Source organism: Arvicola amphibius, chromosome 1, assembly GCF_903992535.2.
Source record: "Arvicola amphibius chromosome 1, mArvAmp1.2, whole genome shotgun sequence".
Lineage (NCBI taxonomy): Eukaryota > Metazoa > Chordata > Mammalia > Rodentia > Cricetidae > Arvicola > Arvicola amphibius.
Genome location: NC_052047.1, coordinates 106,882,902 through 106,901,374, shown reverse-complemented (window position 1 = coordinate 106,901,374; position 18,473 = coordinate 106,882,902). Strand labels below are relative to the sequence as shown.

Genomic DNA, 18,473 nt, shown 5'->3' with positions numbered 1-18,473 from the left:
AAATGATTGACAGGCCAAATGTAGGCAACTTTAGTTGCTGTGGGATTCTTTGTTTTCCTCATTTTTTTATTAAAAATTTTCATCTCCTCCCCTCCTCCTCCCCCTTCCCTCTCCTCGCTTCCACCCATACTCCCACTCCCTCCCTCTCCAGGCCAAAGAGCCATCAGGGTTCCCTTCACTATGTTAAGTCCAAGGTCCTCCCAGCTCCCCCTAAGTCCAGGAAGGTGAGCAAGCAAACTGACAAGGCTCACAGTGAGCCCGTCCATGCTGTAGAGTCCAAGCCCATCGCCGTTGTCCTTGGTTTCTCAGTGGGATTCTAACTGCCATGACTGTGTTGCTTCCTTTGCATTCTTTCTGTGGTGTTCCCTGAACCCTCCCACTCTCAATGGGCAGTGTCACCCTCAGCAAGTGGTGCAGGTCTCATTGCACAGTCCCAGCAAATAAGCAATGAGGATAACTTATCCCCATTGCTTATTTGATATAGATAGATTGTCTTTCCTAAAAACAATTAACTTGTATAATGTGAAGCTCAGAAAGGCAAGCCCTAAGTATTTTCTCACATGTGAACTATGGGGGGTGGTCATAATGAAGAAAGAGAGGAATATAAGGGGAAATGGTGAATAGGACATGTTCAATAGCTAAATAAGTAGTTGAGTAGAAAAGAACCTGCAGTTACATTTCTCACTCGGTAGGTAGGTAGCCTATGAAAAGCTCACTAGTTCATTTGATCAACATGTGTTTTCTCTGCCCAGTAGATGCTAGTAGTATGCATATGCCAAAGCAAAGGTCCTAGATGCAAAGTGTTTTTTATTTTATGGAGTTCGTGTTATAGGTTAGACAATATAATACTTTGATTCTTGGTAAATATAAGTCAAATCAACAAAAATCTGCTTGCAGTTTGAACTGTATAGATACTTAATGGTCAAATCAAATACATTTTTTGCAGAAATAGCAAAAGATCCTCCGGCTATCACCCTAACTCCAATATTACAATATATTTAGACATATATTTATTTGTGCAGCTACAAGGTTAAAAACATGTGTTCAGAGATCCCTGATTTCCTTTAGGATGAAAAGTATATGTCAGAAAGTTGGGAAGGTTTTTTAAATGGCAGACATAGTTCAATAGCAAACTGTAAAATCACAAAGTGCTTATTTTCACAGTTTTGACTAGAATATGGTAATTGGACACAGTAGCAGGTTTCATTTTATAAATGCATAAACACATTGCTAACACCCCTCCATTTCCTTAATATAGTTCCTTTTGTCCTCTCCACCTTCCCTTATGGTCTTCCTTCTATCTTCCGTGATGACCACCCCCATATTTCACATGTGACAAAATAATTAATACTTGTTTTTCTGAGCTTCACACTATGCAAGTTGGTTATTTCTGATAAACATAATCTGCCTGAGTTCTTCCTTCTCTTGCTATATGAAAATGATGCTAAAGATGGGTCCATTTGTACACTTCGTGTCTGTTGATTTACACATCAGCTATTTTATTTATAAGACTAAGGTGGATAGACTACATTTTCCAGCAGAAACCTGTAGTAAATAACTTACAGGTGCATGAGGCAGAGGCAGTACAATTCAAACGTGAGTCATGCACACACCAGGAATTCTGTAGGTTGCTCCACCAGTCAGGAGTGGAGCTAAGCTGGTTTCCTTCAGAACAAGATTTGCCCAGGTTCACAGAGATTAATAGATGCTGTTCCTTTAATGTCTTGTTGGCCTTATCTACCCATATTTCTGAATCATCTAATAATTTGAGGAATTTTGTATTTACATGTAGACCCAAACAACATTTCTGGAACATAAGACATGCAGGGCACATCTGATTTTTTCAGCAAGAATTCACTTCATTGGCCTTTTGCCCTAATTTAAACAAAACTTCATTCTTCACCCATATTGGAAATTTGACAATATGAACAAACATTAAAAGTCCATAGCATTAAGAAATTTTGTTGTTTATTTTTTTTACTTGTGCCATAGAATTGACCTTATTTCCCATTCTAAATTTTATAAAGTCCTAAATACACAAAGGAAAATGATATATAGAATCAGATTGAATTTAGACACAAGACACTTACCTAATCACATTTACAATGACTTGCATCAAATTGAAAAAGACTATCACATTTCCTTAATGTTCATATAGCAGAGTCTATCAAGTGAATAATGTTAGAGGTGAAAGGAAAGTCTAAGCTGATTGTAAAGAATAGAAGGGTGTGATTCAGTTCAAGCATCATTAAATACTAAGTCACGAACTAAACCCTGAATCTATAACACATTGTTAGGTCACAATGTCCTTCAGCATTCAAATTTACCTAAAGAGAAGAGTGTGGCCAGAAAAAACTTAACAGTCTTGCAGGTGATTCTATTTCAAGGTCATTGTCACCTTCTGTGTTATCTTCATGACTTTCTAAACTTTGTCCAGATATGTGGAGGAAGGTGGGAAGACTGAACAGAATTGTTTTTCTTAGTTATCAACACTAAAGCATTCCTAATCAAAATGCAAGGCATGGCAATCACATCCAAAATTATAAAGGCTTAAAGAGAACTCAGATTATTATACCTTGAGCCATACGTGGATATATTTACCCAAGTTTTCCATATACTTATTCTTTCTGTACAAATATTTTTATTATTTTGTCTCGGATTTGCTTAGTCCTGACTCCATAAATGACAGGGTTAAGAGCAGGTGGGACAATTACATATAGATTAGCTAAAAAAATATGGATGTAGTGGGGAATGTTTTGGCCGAAGCGGTGTGTCAGAAAAGAAAACAAGGCTGGTGTGTAGAAACACAACATGACACACACGTGGGAACCACAAGTGTTAAGAGCCTTCAATCTGGCATCTTGAGAGGGAATTTGGAAAACCGCTCGAAGGATTAGCACATAGGAACAGGTGATCAGGATCATGTCCACAAGGATATGGGAAATCACCACGAGTCCGAAGATGATGTTGATCTTGATGGGTGCACAGGCTAATTGGGCAAGACCCATGTGCTCACAGTATGTGTGAGGCATGACGTGGTGCCCACAAAAGGGCAGTCTCAGAATGAGAAACACAAACGGAGTCACAAGAATTAAGTTTCTTCCAATAACAACTGAGAGGAGAAGGCTGATGGTTTTATTGGTGAGAATCATGGTGTACTGGAGAGGGTTGCAGATGGCAACAAAGCGGTCATAAGCCATCACCACCAGCAAAACAGTTTCCATGCCTGTAAACATGTGGATAAAGAACATCTGAGCAAGGCAACCCCCGAAACTGATCTCCTGGAGATCGAACCAGAAGATGCCCAGCATTTTGGGGATGGTGGATGTAGATAGACACAGATCAATCATAGACAATGTGGCCAGAAAATAGAACATGGGCTGGTGGAGGCTTTGTTCAGTCTTGATTACAAAGAGAATGGTGAGGTTTCCCACAAGGGAAGTCAGATACACAAAACAGAATGGGAAAGCAATCCATGTATGAAAAACTTCCAGACCTGGGATTCCCAGAAGGACAAATAAGGAAGGGTGAAACTGGGTGTTGTTGATCAAAGGCATTCTCCTAGCAAGTGTCTGAAGGTTGTTGTCAAGGGAGGCTATTCTTTCATTAAACTCTTCCATTATCAAGGTCCTGGGAGATAGAAAAACATCCATCAGTGTGCTGAATAAAATGGTGTAGCTGCTTTTGAAGAAAAGATATTCTCCTCAAGAGTAATTGGGCAATTCATTCTACATACATATTACTTCTGAGACCTATGGTATCTCATTTGCTCATTTTTTTCCTAATACATGAGGTCTCTGAAAAATTTGGAATATTCCATCTTATGGTATATGCTCATATTTTTTGGTGTTCATTTTCACTTACCACTTTGGGTATATTTCCATGAATGTCCAAATGTAATGGGCATTCTAAATGTAATATGCTATTTAAATGCTGTAAATTCTGTGAGATGCATTATACTTTCATTAGTGTTTTGATTTCTTATAAATCTAGAGATTTGTTCATGGGTACAGTATAGTCAACATAACACAATTAAGCCCAATGTGATGCTTTGTCTTAGAATTTTCCACACTCTGTTGCTCTGAGCAGTCTGTTTACTCTGACATCACTATTTTTTAGTACTTTGTGGGGGCTGTGTAATTTTTAAAACAATTCAAGCCTCCATAGCTATTTGGCAATGCTCACATATCTGTCTCAGAGTTTCAATTGCTGTGATAAAACACCATGACTAAAAGCAACTTGAGGAGGTGCTATGAGCCATGGAATCATTCAGTAATTAATCAGTCTCATTTTACAAAGTCAATCCATCAGATTCAGGAACCCTGTATTGAGGGTTAGGGCAAGATGCAAAGCATGAGGGAATTATTTCCTTGTGAGTAATGTGATTGTTTCTGGCTATAGATTTATCACTGTAGATCATACCATTCTATTATAAATTTGAGATTTATCTCCCACAGTTCAGCACTATTTGATTATTTACTCGGCATAATTTACCCTATGCATTTGGGGTTTACTTATTACATCCATTAACTATGTATGAAAACAGTCACACAGTCAAGAAACCCAGTTCCCACTACCAGATCTCTGTTTCTTTCTTCAATGTAAATGTAGAGATCTGCCTTCCCATAATTATCTTTATTGATGGGTATGTGGTCAGTGTTTAGGGTCCAGGTAAAATATTCCATTTAAGAAATTTCAGATATCCAAGGTCATAGAATTATGACAAGCCTAAAGCTGTTGGTTCTTAGCTGCTCAGATAGATAGAAAAAACAAGCAGGCACTGGTTTTACCTCAGTTAGAGATAGGAAAGAATGACCTAAAACTAACATTGCATTGAAAGATTCATAAATCCTTACACTTATCTTCACCTCAGTTTACTGATGATGTTAGTTTAGGAGGTTGACTGCCTGTGCCTTACTTTCAGGAAAGATATCTAACCATCTATCTACAGCCTGGAGGAACATCCACTGGAGGAACATCCACTGATAGACCTCCAGCCCCAGATCTGATCATCTAGAGCCTTGGCTTCTTCCTTGTAAATGGTGTAAACTTCAGATCTAAAAGGTCCTTAGAGCTTGCAACATTTGTAAAAAGTGGATCAAGTGCCATAAACTTCCCTTGTCTGTTTGCATAGGTTTCCTGGGTACTCTCTATGCCTGCAGAAGGAAGCTGGGTGATGCCTGAAGTGGCTGCCATGTGCAGCTAAGAAGCTGATCATCTTTGGAGGTCATATTAGTTTAGATGGGTTCATTGACAAAGATCTCAGTATTACAGCACCATTTAAAACCTGAATTGATAATTAGGGTACTTTCCCTTACAGCACACACAAATGCTGTGGCCACTGACCTTGTGATATTTTTTACAATATTGTTTCTTTCTCTTTGGTCCTTGTTGAACATTAAGTAGATTTGGTTAGACCTGAAAATCTTTAAATTTAAATTATTAAAATCTTGTTGTGCCATTTACTTGCTGAAGAATTTTGACTAATTTCTTTATGTTATAAATCAGGTTTTTTCTTGTAAAACTGGGGAGTAAATCCAACTAATGTCTATTTTCAGAATGAACAAGATGAATGGTCGTGAGTGAAGCAGCTGGGAAGGTGGTTGAAAACATCAGTGGTGCTTCCTAGTATTTTAATTTAATGGAAGATGATAAGAAAAGACCATTATTTAAAATGACATCACTGTAGTCTAGAAGATGAGGGAGTTGTTACAGAAGAATGAAGGGCTGCTACAAGATAGACATTTGCACTTCTCTAGTTATCCACATATATGAACGTAATCCATTACTGCTCAGTTGAAGAGAACCAGGCTCTCTTTGTAATCTTACTTCCCCTGCTTCAGCGTTCCACAGTTTAGTCAAATAGAAAAAAAAAACCCAAATGTTCTGAAAGTTTATTCAGGATGTTTTGAGGCTGAAACATGAAGGAGGCCAGGGACTGAGGCTTGCTGTTTTAGCAGGGATATTATATCAAAGTTATAGATACAGTTTACAAAAGTAGTGGGAACTAGGTGGTCCATTAGGTGGTATGACTTTTAAATGAGAAGGGATATGAGAGACAGGAGCAGAGAATAGCGACGATGAAGTTCTATCTGGATACTGACATTAGTCACACCTCTGCGCCAGCCCACATGCGAAGGGGATCTGCACATTTTTGCCTGTCATAGAAGAAGCTGAGCAAATGCTACTGCTTGCTTTGCTCCTGTGTCAGTTTTCTTGTCTTTGTAATTTTCGTTTTCATTGAAGTATGTGTGTGTCCATGGTTTTATAAGCAATAAAGGAATGTGGTTGTATCTCAGGGAGGTGGATATAGGGAAGAAAGGAAGAACAAGGAAGGGAGAGAGAGGAATGAAGGGAGGAGAAGGGCACAGGCTAAAACAAAGCATACAAAGACTTCACATAGAGCACAGTCCTCACCTTAGCTGTACCAGTCTCTCCTAGCTGTGTTTCTCTGTGTGGAGAATGGTGCTCACACAATCATTAAGAAAAGGGAGGCTTCTGCATATTTAGCCCCCTTCCTCCTCTCAGCGGTCTCTTCTGTATCTGCCTGAAGTATAATGTCTCTTAATATTTTATTTCGCAGTCCTTATGTAGAATTGAATAGTATTGTGGTCTAGGTTCTCAAAAATGGCTCTTTTAAACTTCTGGGTTCCTGATCTCACTGATCCCAATGGAGAGAACTTTAGCGAGTCTAGACATGTCCCAGAATCCCTGAACACAGTTTTCAGAACTCTCTGTGCATGAACTTGTACCCAAGGGTCTTATCCTCTATTCCTCCCCACAGCAGGGTAGAGGAACACTGTGCCAGATATAATCTCTTAGCTCAGAGGAGGTGTGGTGTGAAAGGCAAGGAAGGGAAATATGATGATGAGGAAAGATGAAAATGAATGGGTCTCCTAGGGGAAAGGAGAACATTAAGTTTATAACAGTGAACTCCCCAAAGTCCTCTATGAACTTCATTAGGTAAACTACAGAAACTGCTGTTAACTATTGCCATTGTTCATAACCAATAATGCTATAGACATTTAGTTGTGACTTGTGATTTTACAGTACCTATCTCTGTCTTTGGGACAGAAGGTCTTGCATATACAATCATCATCAATCATTTGTACTTTCCTTTAATTCTTCCCCACTGACATTCCTCCATGACTGTTATATGTATGGCCTTGTGCTTTCTGTATGTTCATGCCACTCTTACACAGTTTACTTTGTCTCATTTAGAGTTGCCTGCTGTTCTCACTCTCTGTGTGCTGACATTAAAGTAACATTTCATTCAGCTTTACTCTTTAGTTCACCTAGCTGTGTCTTGCTTGGAGGAAATGCTCAGATATTGCTGGGTTATATAAGCTACAGAATTTAAAAATGGCAGTTCTGTGAGGTGCCCAAAGCTGTATGATCTTATATCTCTTATTTTGAACTTATAAAATTATTAGTGTCTTCTACCAGATTTTTGTGAGCATTATTATTATCTTCAAAATAAAACATTATTGATGTTTTGTTCATTTTCCTTTTGAGACAGAAATTTATTTTTAAAGAAATAGTTCCTGTAAAGATTTTAGCAATTGGGTGTATTTTTTACACTGTAACTCCTCAAGCCAAAAAGCCTAAGAGAGAACATCCTCCTTCATATCCATTGACATGTCTTGAATAGTATTCACCTTCATCCTTAAAAGACTAGAAACTCCTTGGTCTTTATGCCATAATATGATCAATGGCTAATTTCTCAATGATTTTGGAGTCTGCTTTAGTTTTCCTTTTTTGTGTTTTTTTGAGACAGGGTTTCTCTGTGTAGCCTTGGCTGTCCTAGAACTAGCTTCTGTAGATCAGCCTGGCATCGAGCTCACAGAGATCATCCATCCTCTGCCCCTTGAATGCTGTGATTAAAGGCATGTGCCACCACTGCCTGACCAATTTTACTTTTTAATATCTTCATTTGTATCATTTAAATGTATATTTTTGTTGTTTCTTCTCTTAAAAGTATACTGAATATTTTCTCCATGTTATGACTTCTTTTTTATGTGGAGAATTATCGACAATAGCCATACTTTCAGTTTTGAAGGGTGATTTTGTTATGCATATAACAATATTAGACAAAATAATCATAAAGAAAACAGCAGAAGAAGAGTAGAACACAGTATCAGATACTTGTATCATCCAGTAGAAAACGCCTTGGGAAGCTGTGTTAAACCCAAAAGTCATGCTTCTGACCAAGTCCTGGGCAAAAGGTCTTCTGGGTGATGCTTCCAATTACATGTTCCCATCACTGACACTATAAGATAAACATGCCTGGGTCTGAATTGGGGCCACAAGCCTAGAACCAGCTTCTTATTGAATGAAAGCAGCATGCAATAATTCGCCACTAAAATGCATATTATAACTTCTTATATGCATGAGTAACGTGTATAATATGTTCCTAGAATCACCTTATAAATGACTCATGCGTTGTGCTGCATTATTTAGTTTTTGTGACATAACCAAATTTTGTGCAGTTTGTGGCTTAAAATATTGATTTTTCTCAGTTGAAATTCTTTTATTGAATAAATAATTAATTCAGTCTAGATTACCTTGATTTAATTTCATGAGCCTTTTTAAAAAAGGTAAATCACAGTGTAGCTGTACAGTTAAAGACAGTCTCACTCATAGTGCTTTATGATTGAAAACTGAGAGCTCACACCCATTCTCTTCTTTATAGCCTCTTATCCTTCATTCAGCTTGACATGCTCATCATGGTCCCAGGTTTTCAAATGCTACAGTAATCAATATTCATTTGCAATGTCTCTTTAAGCCTCTGCTTGTATCCTGTTTACTAATTTCATAAGAAGTGACACCTTTACTCAAACTCAGAAGTTATAAAATAACAATTCCTTTTTTATTACTTCTTTGAGAACTTCATACAATAAATTTTTATTAGGTTCTCCTGTCCTACCAGAACTACTCTTAGATCTTCCCCCTCCTTTACTATTTCAATTTTGTGACTTCATTATCTTAAACTCAAGTCCAATTTGTGTCTAATTACTCTAAGGTGAGTGGGAGTCTAAAGGAATGTGGTCGACCTGTTAGGAGTCATTCCCTTAAATAAAACCGTCTCAGAAGCTAACAATTGCCAGACATTCCTTAGTTAAATATAGGACTTCATACTCACATTGCTTCTCCATGCTGTGGTATTGTCTGACTTGTTCTTATTCAGGTCTTGTGAATGCTATTATAATCACTCTGAGTTTAGACAACTTCCTCCCTGTGTCTTAAAAACACTATTCTTAAATGTCACACTGAAAAGCAAGGTTTCAAGGGAAAACCTCATTTGGTTTACTGCACATAAGTGACTTAAATTGTTATTCATTTCATTTTGCATCACTTACCAGCAACTCTACACGTGATCCAATTGTTTGCAATTCTATGTCATTAACTATACATTTTTTTGTAAATATTCTTTCTGTTTTTTTTATCAAGCTGCCTGCCTGTGTACAAGTTTCCTTCATTTTAATTAATGAGACTCTCTGTACATGTATGTATTTATTTAAGTATAACAATTATATATTATAAATTTAGGAAATAAATTCTAAAGTATTGTTCTTCAATATTATCTGGTCTATTACTGCTGTCGTTTGGATATGATATGTATCTGACCTCTTAACCCTTAATTGTTGACACTGTTCAGAAAGGTTGTAGAACCATCAGAAGGTAGAGACTTGCTGGAGAAAGAATGTTATAGGGTGCAGACCTTGTGTTTTATATTCAAAGCCTACTGTTTGCTCACTGGTTTCTTACTATGGAGACAATGTGACCAGCCAGCTTCTAGCTCTTGTCCACTTTCCTTCTCCTCTATGGTGGACCTACCTTAATGAATATATAAATCCAAATAAACTCTTCATTTTTTTAAGCTGGTTAGTCATATATTTTGTTGCAGCAATGTATAAAGTAACTAATACAATTACCCTTTAAACTTATATATTCCAATTTGAAAAGAACAAGTGGACAAATGATGACAAAGGAATATGCACAGTCATAGGGAAATAGGTTACTGGGAAATGCAAAATCTTAGGAAGCTATTTCTTATACATGTTCATGTGGGCATCTTAATTAAGTTTAATGAGCCATACATATGTGCATATGTGCACTCCCCCACATGTACATAAATACACACACACAAGTCTTTCTCCAACAGACACTTGAAAATTGGAGAGGAACTTCTTGTGATGAATAAAGGTTTTGGTAGAGTAGGCAGAGGCATGAGAAAGAAAAATGGAAAGGAACATGCATAAAACTTATGACACACAAACCTGTAACTCATTTTGTATTGTGAGTGTTCTTGTGATAATACAGACTTAATACTTCATTTCTAACTTATCCTCCATTTCATTCTCTCTGTCAAATCGCTCAATTGGCCCTGACTTCTTAGTTCACAATTAGTGCTACCTCTTTATTTACAAGACCATTACCTAAATCTACTTCTATCATGACCAGATGACCTGTATTTAAACATATCTCTGAAAGAAATCTTAATAGATGTAAGAGATCTAGAACTAGACAGTGCTAACAGCAAGTTCTTCCTTCAGCAAATTAAAGCACTCTTCCTTGAAACTTGCCATTGAAAGACATATTCTTCCGGTTTTAATAAAGGATATAACATGTCTTCAGCAAGTACCACCAACATTTTTATATATGTATAGTAAGCATATAAGTACTAAATATATTATACATACATATTCTGCCAGGTTTCCATAGAACATGCAACATGCCTTCAACAGCTACCACACACATATTTATATATGTATCATATTTAGATCTTTATAAATATTATAATATATATATTATATGTGTTATAAATATATTTCTGTAGTATACCAGTCACTAGGAAGGCTGAGGCATAAAGACTTCAGAATAGCAATCAGCCTGAGCTACACAATGAGACCCTGATGTTCAATTTAAGTAAAATTATTATTGCTTTTTATTATTAATTCAATTTCTTTTAGACCTTATCCTCCCATTATGTGAACAATTCACTTCCCACTCAATTTGTTTTAGCCAAAAGACTCTTCACTCGCTGCTGGATCTGCTTGGTCCTGATTCCATAAATGACTGGGTTGAGGGCAGGCGGGATAACTACATAGAGATTAGCCAGTAGGATATGGATAAACTGAGGGATGTTATGACCAAAGCGATGAGTGAGGAAGGAGAAGAGAGCTGGGCCAAAGAAGGCCAATATAACACAGATATGGGAGCTACATGTGTTGAGAGCCTTCAGGCGAGCATCTTGAGAAGGGAGGTGGAAAACAGCATACAAGATCCTAGAATAGGAAACTATAATAAGAAACAAATCCAGAAACAAGATGGAAATATTCCCAAGACCATAGTAGACATTGGGTCTGATGCTCGCACAGGCAAGTCGTGCCACACCCACGTGCTCACCGTAGGAATGTGGGATGATTTTATGTCTGTAGTAAGGCAGCCTCAGGAGGAGAAAAATGATGGGAATGATCATGCATAGGCTTCTTCCAACCACGACCACAGCAATCACACCAATGATTCTGTTGGTAAGGATCATGGTGTACCTGAGAGGGTTGCAAATAGCCACATAATGATCAAAGCCCATGGCAAGGAGTACTATGCTCTCCATGACTGTGAAGAAATGAATAAAAAAAGACTTGAGCAACACAGCATCCAAAGCACAGCTCCTGGAGGCTGAACCAGAAGATGCCCAACATCTTAGGGATGGTAGCAGTAGAAAGACTTAGGTCAATCATAGACAGCATAGCCAGAAAGTAGAACATGGGTTGGTGAAGGCTCTTGTCAGTCCATATGACGAACAGAATGAGAAGGTTTCCAACAAGAGCAATCAAATACACAACACAGAAGGGAAATCCCAGCCAGAACTGTACAGCTTCCAGGCCTGGAATCCCTAGCAGCAGGAAGGAAAGAGGGTGGGCCTCAGTGACATTGGGCAATGACATTCCTCTGTAAGCTGATGCTGGGCATGGTTTAAAGACTGTTGCCAGTTTCCATGGGACAGTTCATCCAGACTTAATAGAGAGCTACAAAAAATTTAAAGAGTCTTCAAACAATGTGCTGATATTAAATATACATTTCTCCAAAGATCTTTGAGATTTCCCCCATTCTTCAGCTCTGTATAAATAATCCTAACACTCACTTAACAGAAAAAGTGTGAAAAGCTGATATGCAAGATGTGAACTATAAACTTCTTAAAATTAGTGTTTAGAGTAAGGAAAGATGTGAACTCCCATCATCTCAAGAGCTAGATATTAGGTGGAGATACTAAAACTGATTGGTACTAAAACAGCTATCATTAGTTCAATAATGACTATTGAAAAGCTTTGCATCTGTTGTTATTACATGTGCTGTTTAAGGCAGTTATAATTTGCTGACATAAATTTGATTGCATCTGGTTTATGCATAAGAGATGTTTTAGTAAGGTAAACTACTTCTTAGTATTTCCATGCTAATAAACAGAAGGGGCACTATTTCATGACAAGTTGAAATTAATCTTGTGGCATGGTCTAGATCTGTCTTTCTGTATTTGTTAGCAGGTGCAGTACGTAGAGAGAGGGGAAGAAATGGGCCGTAAAAAGAATAGTTTATACAATATTTCCTCAGTGGAAAAATACACATGATTTAGGATACTATATGTTGAAGCTCTTAGAAAACCATGATAATTATAACTGTTAGTGACCCAACAATGAATAAATTAAAAAGGAGAAAAAGACAGTGGAATGAATTGAGAGTCTAAAATCAGGCACACATATATCATAGGATCTGGGTGTTTAAAAGAAAGAGCCTCAGGTAAGAATTGAAGATGGGTTAGCAAGGGAAAACGGTGAGCTATGAGGCATCTTCCGTGTGAAGTTGCCTTATGATAGCATGCTAATAGTTGAAAACATGTAGCATCAAACTTGATCATCAGCCCAAAGCTAAAGTGTAGAGTTTTAGGGAACAAATCTCATGTCTACCCTCACCTCTGACATCTTCAGTCTCAGGTCTCCAAAACTATTGTCATCTCAAGAACTTACTAGAGGGACTCAGGAAAATCACTCAGAGCTCTTATGCTCATGCGTAGTTTCTCACTGGAAAAGGATGCTGATTACAGTTAGACCCATTCCTGGGAAAGCCTGTAAGGGTTACAAATGTGAGGTACGCGCTTTCCTCTCATAGAGTTGCAATGTGCCATCCTCCCGACATTGACAACATACATTAAAGATATTCCCATCTAGGGAAGGTCACCTGGGTATTTTTTGGGACCTCATTACATAAGGATGACTGCCTGCTTAGTTCATAGCTGACACAGCATTGTACTTGTTCTTTTCCATGTTGACTGATGCCACTTGGTCAGAATAATCTCCATCTCCAAAGAAGTTCATGCTCTAGGTCAGTTTTCTCTAAGTATTCATTTTTTTTCATGAATTCTTTGAGAAGTTCATACAAAGTATTTTGATTCTGTGATCTGACTGCACCCTCAGTTAGACATGTAATATCCACTCCTCACTTTGAACATGGAAACTACCTCCTGGAAGCTCAGAATAATAAAGAACTGCATTCTCTTTGTGAAAGTAGAAGTTTTTAATTATATGTTTGCAAACTTAGTTCCTAAAGTACTTGTTGTTGTTGATGTGTCTGAGCTTTTTGATCTCATGCTTCATCTTTTTATCTTGTACTTAAGTGTAAATTCTAATAACCAACTTTGAATTTAACTTAATGCTTCTGAAATATGAGAACTAATATTGTGTCCTGTCCTATGTCAAAGTATGTGATGTCAACATAAAGAGTTATAATGTATTGCTCTGTTCTTTCACTATTATGGTCTATAATTTGTATATCATTTATTATGTCACTAAAAAGACACCAAATATAGAAAAACTAAGTAAAAATACACAAAATTTAGTGATATTAGACTATGTCACAGGGTTAAATCCTGATTCTACTCTCAGTCTACTGAAAATAAGCATGTCATTCTACACACTAGGTTTGTGCTCATTTAGATAAATGCACAGTAGTGTGTATTATTGAGTTGAATAAATGAAACTGTATATGTTTGACATTTTGTAGATGCCAAATAATTTTCTTTCCAATGTCTTCCGATGTATTTCCACTTAAACCCTACAGGATTTTTATGTGACATTGTAGTCACTGCTGTGGTATTATGAATCTTATGTAATTTCAGTATGAATAGATGTTTCTTTGCTTGTATTGTACTCTATTCTAATTACACTGTTACTTGTCAAACATTTCATGAATATTCTAAATTTTAGTTCAATTTCTGAAAATCTAAAATCTAAGCATATACTAAAAAAACTTACTGATATTTCTTTCTTTTTCTGAGATTCATGTAACAATTGTGTTTTCAGTTTTAAAATGCAGATACACAGCTTAAAAGAAGCCTTTAATATACCTTAGGTGATATTAATGAAGTGTGTGTGTGTGTGTGTGTGTGTGTGTGTGTGTGTGCTCAAATGCTAGAGTGTACGGTTGGTAACTGTCTCCAGACACCCGCATCCTTCTAATTATTGAACAGTTATTCCCTTCAGTCACTGCACCAGGTGAAGAGCTACTTTTGTCCAATCTCAGTGAACAATTTCCCTCTATTCGATTAATTGACTTTTTTGGTTTCATATATTACTATTGGCAAGACCCATTTGTCTTTTCCCTTCTTCTTTCCCTGCCCCTCTCCTCCTACTCATGTGTTGATTGTTCTGCCCACTTTGGACTCTATTGGGAATTTATACAAGCAGCAGCATTTTTATTCTTAGAAAATATGTACATCATAAAACTTACAATTTTAAGGCTTGCAGTTCCATGGAGCATGCTATTATGATTTCTTTCTGGTCCAAAATTTCTTATCTTTCCAAAAGTGAACATTGAAGTCATTAAACACGAAACATTACTTGGCTGTCTGTCTTTAAGAAATTCTTAAAAGTTCATATAATGGAACCATGCTATGTAGCTTGCTCAACTATAAACTCTATTTCTTGTATTTGTATGTCTTTCTTTATATCAGCATTACACTCTATACCCTATAGATTTTTTGTTTTGATTTATTCTTTCTTGGTATATCTTTGTTCTCAATATTTATTGATTTTCATAAATATTTCTTTTAAGTATATCATGCATTTGACCAAAATTAATCCTTCATAGCTTCTTAATTCTTAATTCTTTCCCCGTTCTTGCCCATTCCTGCTAGTCTACTTCCTACAGTCTCACGCATGCTTTCCACACAGACACACACACAGACACACACACACACACACACACACACACACACACACACACACAATCTTGAATCTACAACTGAGAGGAAAAGGCTATTTTGGTCTTTCTGTGTCTGGTTATTTCACATAATATGATGATCTCAAGTCGCACCCATGTCTAGCAAATGATGTCACTATGTTTTTTTGTTATTACTGAATAGCGCTGTAATGTATACCATACCACCCTTTCTTTATCTATTTAGTAGGTGATAGGCTCCTGGTCACCATAAATTTAGTATTGTGAGTAGTAGTCCTTTCTCCAGTGTACACTTGTGTTAGGGTACCAGGCCAGGAAGATGTGCCATAGACACAAGGTTGGTATATTCCTTTACAACAGTTTTTTATAAACAACAAACACTCCAACAGGGCATGGAAGTGGGCTAGGCTGTGGTCCCTCATAGCTGAGCTGCCCATGTTTATTTTGTTTTTGTTGTTGCATTAGGGAGACTGCATGGGAGCAGCTTTCAGACCCTCTCTTAGTTGTGCCTACTTGGATTCTTGTACCTAGCTTGGGATTTTTAATAGTCCCTATTCTTTGCGTTTAAGAACTTGCTGGAGACTGTACAGCTACAGGTTGCATGTTGAGAAATAGAAACTGAATCTTGATGTATACTCAGAGATGGGGTTCAGGTGGCTGTGAGCTGCCTTGTGGGAAATGAACTCAGGTAGTCTGTAAGAGTTATAACTATGTGGCAGTCTTTCCTACCCTGTATGAAGATCGTTGGCACTGGTTTTGGCAATGAGAATTTTTAAATTTGTTCCCAGAAGCATAGGTGACAGCAAAAACAGAAAAGGGCTTTGTGAAAGTAATAACAGAGGGTGCTTTTATAGAAAATAAAGGTTAATACATGAAAGAGATGAGACAATGCTAAGATAGCAGAGAACTGGCTGAAAAACTCTGCAAAGGGCATTGGGACATTGCTCAAAGGAAGACATCATGCCAACATTAGATAAAGTTCCCATTTCTCATTTTCCATTAGTTCTTTGAGAGTCTAAAAATGCATTTAATCACACTCACCCTCTCCCCACTTCTCCAAATCCACCCCCTTCCCTACACAAAATGCACCAAGACAACAGCTAGTGATGCCCAGAGTATAATGGATCTGTGGCCCTCCACGGGAGCATTGCCAACCACCAGGAGTATATTCTGTCATGTGAAAGAAACTATCTTTAGTCCAATGAGCAAACACAGAGCACCACTGTTAGGTCTCTGTTATGTATTTCCCATAAGGAGATATTATAATGCTGGTTACAAGAGACCAGGATGTAAGTGAGGCTGGGAATGCAGATAAAAAGACATAAAGCGTTGGTTATAGAGGATGGATAAGTTCTGGAGATCATTTCAATAGAGCTGTGACTGTCATCAACAATGATGTAGTTTACTTACAGAGAGCACATCTTACTACTCTCTTGACAAATCTAAGTTAATTGACTTGATAATTACTTCACTTTGATCAATTATAATATACATAGACATCAAAACATTGTTTATATACCGTAAATATGTAGAATCCTTAATTGTCATTATTCCCTATTGAGCCTGGAAAAATTAAAACAAAATATTATCCCTTAAAAAGTCAGAGTCACCAATCTTTGTTTTCATTTATAATATTTGACATTGCTAGCTTCTTCTGTCATTTTCAGTGAGTTCTCTTGATAAAGAGTTCAGTGTTAAGCAGAGGGGAAAAGGAGAGGGTTGAGGAGAACTTGAGGGAATGGGATAGTTGAGATGGAGGAAGGATAGACATGAGAGCAAGGAAAGAGATTCCTTGTTTGAGGGAGCCATTATGGTGTTAGCAAGAAACCTGTCTCTAAAATAATTCCCAGGAATCCACAAGGAAGACCCCAGCTAAGATCCTAAGCAATGGAGGAGAGGGTTCCCAAACTGGTCTTGTCCTGTAGTCAGACTGATGATTATCTTAAATATCACCATAGAATCTTCTTCCAACAGAGGCAGAGACCCACATTGGAGCACTGGACAGAGCTCCCTAGGTTCATTTGAAGAATGGAAATAATGAGAATATGAGCAAAGAAGTCAGGACCATGAAGGGTTCATCCATTGAAACAGTTTACCTGAGCTAATGGGAGCTCATCAACTCCAGCTGGACTGGGAAGGAACAAGCATAGGACCAAACTAGTCCCTCTGAATGTGGTTGACAGTTGTATGGCTGGGGCAGACTGAGGGGCCACTGGCAATGTCACTGGGATTTATCTCTGCTGCATGTACTGGCTTTTTGGGATCTTATTCTCGTTGGATGCATACCTTGCTCAGCCTGGATATTGTAAGGGGGCTGTGGAGCTTCCGAAAAGGAAAGTGCCTTTTACCCTCTCTTAGGATTAGAGTGGGGTGGGGTGAGAAGGTGTGTAGAAGGAATGGAAGGGGTGGAAGGAGTGGGAATTTGGATTGGTATTTTTTTTTAAAAAATCTAATAAATAAAAACAGAGTTCAGTGTTAGTACCTTTCGGAGTCTCATCTTAATTTGCTATGTTGAGGATCATATGTTTGTGTTATACTAAGTTATGCTTTTCTTTGCTATGACTTTCCTTTTATTTTTGTTGTGTTTATTTTTGCTTTGTTTCTGATTGCTTTAAATGGCCATTTATCCCACTCTTCGTGTTTCTTCCAACACCTGTGTTGATGTAAAGCAGTCTCTTGACACAGCTGCTGGTGCAGCACATCACTGTTTGCAGGACAAACACTTCTTCCGTTCCTACTGTGTGACTGTCAGTCATCAGTGAGATGCATTAGATCAACCAGACTCTATCACAGAAACACAATATTGGTAAATCGATTAGTCTGCCCATAGCACAATAAAACACAGAAGGAATAAGAAAAGTTCTGTGAAAGGGGAAATCACTAAGAATGAATAGCAGACAACAGCAAGTATCCCAGAAATGGACTACAAGTTAAACGTTTAATTTGAAATCACAAGTTAGACACTTTCAATCAGTGCAAATAAAAGAAAAGTAATTAGAAAGAAGCAAAAGAGCAGCAATAGGCCCTTGATCTTGCATCTCGTGTATACAAAAAGTGACTGAGAGGAAGAATTCTCCAGAGTCTGCACACTACACTCTATCAACGGTTCCCATGATAGTGTGGTTGCATTCTTAGAGGAATCGGGCCTATGGAAAGAAATAAAAATTCATCATGCTCAGCAAAGAAACAACGTGCTCCAGGGTTATCCAAACTGATGTTTCAGAGAGATTTAGAAACCA

At 37.6% G+C, this 18,473-nt stretch overlaps 2 protein-coding genes across 3 annotated transcripts; both read right to left on the bottom strand.

Annotated features, from left to right (window-relative positions):
- Positions 1–2,618: 2,618 nt before the first annotated feature.
- On the bottom strand, positions 2,619–4,420 carry LOC119823326 (olfactory receptor 52E4). 2 transcript variants are annotated; one of them, XM_038343276.1, is made up of 2 exons: positions 4,397–4,420; positions 2,619–3,533 (listed from the first exon to the last, which is right to left on the bottom strand). In XM_038343276.1, exons 1-2 carry the CDS (start codon positions 4,418–4,420, stop codon positions 2,619–2,621), a joined length of 939 nt encoding a protein of 312 aa, XP_038199204.1. The 2 variants fall into 2 exon arrangements, with proteins under 2 accessions (XP_038199204.1, XP_038199212.1); XM_038343284.1 differs by lacking the exon at positions 4,397–4,420 and having other exon boundaries at positions 2,619–3,563.
- Positions 4,421–11,011: 6,591 nt separating this feature from the next.
- On the bottom strand, positions 11,012–17,990 carry LOC119823073 (olfactory receptor 52E8-like). Its single transcript, XM_038342851.1, is given in 3 exon segments — positions 11,012–11,641; positions 11,643–11,953; positions 17,981–17,990. Coding segments are annotated over 3 exon segments (951 nt in total).
- Positions 17,991–18,473: the final 483 nt, after the last annotated feature.

Excerpts from the sequence above, each read along its gene's own strand:
- LOC119823326 (XM_038343276.1), bottom strand. The coding sequence starts at position 4,420 with ATGATCTACAGTGATAAATCTATA. Across the intron at positions 3,534-4,396 it reads TCTACAGTGATAAATCTATA|TTTCACCCTTCCTTATTTGT; the intron begins GCCAGAAACAAT and ends AACAACACCCAG.